Source organism: Buceros rhinoceros, unplaced genomic scaffold (genome assembly GCF_000710305.1).
Source record: "Buceros rhinoceros silvestris isolate BGI_N320 unplaced genomic scaffold, ASM71030v1 scaffold15804, whole genome shotgun sequence".
Classification (NCBI taxonomy): Eukaryota; Metazoa; Chordata; class Aves; order Bucerotiformes; family Bucerotidae; genus Buceros; species Buceros rhinoceros.
This window is the reverse complement of record NW_010407824.1, coordinates 45,857-48,124: the sequence shown is the minus strand read 5'-3', so window position 1 is coordinate 48,124 and position 2,268 is coordinate 45,857. Positions and strand designations below refer to the sequence as shown.

General features: G+C 50.7%; 1 protein-coding gene across 1 annotated transcript in view; it reads right to left on the bottom strand.

Moving 5' to 3' along the window:
* Positions 1-1,787, bottom strand: part of LOC104492135 (GRB2-associated-binding protein 2-like) — a gene marked incomplete at its 3' end in the record, with an annotated part of 23,901 nt that extends 22,114 nt beyond the window's left edge. Inside the window, exon 1 of the mRNA XM_010134645.1 lies at positions 1,485-1,787. Within this exon, the coding sequence (XP_010132947.1) occupies positions 1,485-1,746 (262 nt within the window). The remainder of the gene's footprint in view (positions 1-1,484) is intronic.
* Positions 1,788-2,268: the final 481 nt, after the last annotated feature.

The following is a 2,268-nucleotide window of genomic DNA, read 5'->3' as shown; positions in this document are numbered from 1 at the left end:
CCCTACAGCATTAACAAGCTGTGATTTTGTTACAAATAGGGATTTTTGTTCCTCTTTTGCTGATGTCACTCCATGATCCAGCAGGGAATAGCGCTCGGATCTCTGCAGCCTGATGAGCCCTATGTGCCCTTCGGGACAGATGTACTTGCAAGTGGGAGATTGTTTTTCCTTTTGCTGCCCGGATTTATATTTCACTGAAGCCCAGTATCGATCCTGCTGCCTCTGGGCTGAAAGCTCATTTTACTAAATGGGAAGAAAAACAGTTCCCCCAGCTGAACGCAGGCGAAATGGAAAATCCTGCAACAAAACAGCTCTTAAAAAAGGCCCAAACAATCTCACTGAACCTCAAGGACTGTGCTGCTGGCATCAGAATGGGATGTAATTTATTTAGCTTGACCTTTTCCTGAAAGCCCGCGCTAGCGGTGTTATCAAGGGTCCTTTCTACCACTCATACACCCATTGCCAAGGTGACGTCCCGTTTCATGCGTCAGTCGGTGAAGATCACATCCGCGCTGCTGTGATGCTTTGTTTGCTGTCCTGCCTGACAAGCTCTTGGCAGAGTTTCAGCTCCCACGGATGGCAGCTGCTACGCGAGGGAGCAAAACAAGATTCAAGCTGGACGTTATTACAGGCAGTTTTGTGTAGAGAGAGCATGGGACTGGAGTCCCCTGGATGAGTCTGGACTGCATATGAGATAAAGCAAAGACGCCCAGAGCTGCTACCAAGTCTAATAAGACCGGCAGGTGACCTCAGAGCTACACCACATGTGCACCCCCCATCCCATCACACTCAGGATTTGTGTGGACCTCATGGTGCTGGGTGGGGAAGGGGAGGCAGCTCACTGGTACTAGGTTTGCCAAAGTGCAGCTGAGTTTGCATGGTGGAGCATGACCAGTGGAACGGGTCTCACTGTTGCACAAAATCACCTAGTGGTTTTCTCTCCCCCCTCCCCAGCATTTTCCCAGCAGGCCCCAGGAGAAGACAGCGATGCAGGTGGGAAGGATATGTCTGTCCTTCACATGAGAGCCTGTCAGCAGCTGGAGCAACTGCAGCAGGGAGGAACATGGTCCCCCAAAAACTTCTCCCCCACTCCAACAAGGGATTGAAACCTCTGAATGAGGGGGAATTTCACTGCTGGTTCTCAGGACTCTCAAAGGGAATTCAGTGATGGATGAGGACAAAGACTGCAGCTAAAAAGGTCTCCAAACCCACCAACTTCTTGTAAGAGACTCAAAGGTTTACAGCTACAGAGGGAAAAATTAATTAGGTGGTTCAAAGGGGCAAAGTCTGTTCTGCTTCTGATGTCAAAAGTAGGAAAGCCTCATGGAGGTTTCCCATGTGTCCATCCACTTCCCACTCCAGCCTCCCACCCTTGTGGTGGGCTGTGCCCCCCTACCATGGGTCTGATGTGAAAGGGGACCCGGGCCCTGTTAGGAGGACAGGACAGGAGATGCTCTTGGCCACGGACATGGCTCTCACAGTACCTGTGTTCTCCTCAGACTGGTTGAAGCCACAGATCTGGCAGATGCTGCGAACCCACTTGTTCATGTCGTCCTCGGTCTCAGCTACCAGGTAGAAGGTCCTGTCACTGGTCTTGATGTCGAAGATGTAGCTGTCTTGGAGCTCCTTCTTATTGAAGGTCAGGCCTGCGTCCACTTGCTCGCAGAAATTGAGGTTGATTACACGCAAAGGTTTCTTGGAGTGGTCATTTTTGTAGTACTCCAGGACATCAGGGTCACCACTCATCCGACCGCTGCGCAGGACAAACCAGCGTTTCTTCCATGCCTGAAATCACGAAGAGAGGAAGCATGAACTCCATTGCTCAGGTTGTGAGGGCCAAGAAACATCTGCCAGGCAAAGAGTGATACAGACAGACACAACCCCTCTCTGCCCCAGGATGCTCTGGGATGCTGTTCAGGACATCCCTGCAAGAGGTGCACAGACTCAGCTCAGTTCATCAGTTCCATACTCAAATCCCACTGGTTATCTGGGAGAATTAAGTACCAAAATATCATTGTAGTTTAAGATGACCTCAAGAAGTGCTAGTCTTGAGGCTTAGCGCAACCTTGCTCTTACCCTACAGCCCATCCGCACTCCCAGGATCCAAACACCCTTCTCTCCTTGATGTGAGACAATCTGTGGGGCAGCATTATCAGCAACTGCAGTGCCACAATGACTTCCAGCATCTCAGAGGAGCTCAGGTGCTGCAGACACAGTGCCTTGGGTATCTTGCCTTTCAGACAAACACCTGCGAGCATCACAGCCTGT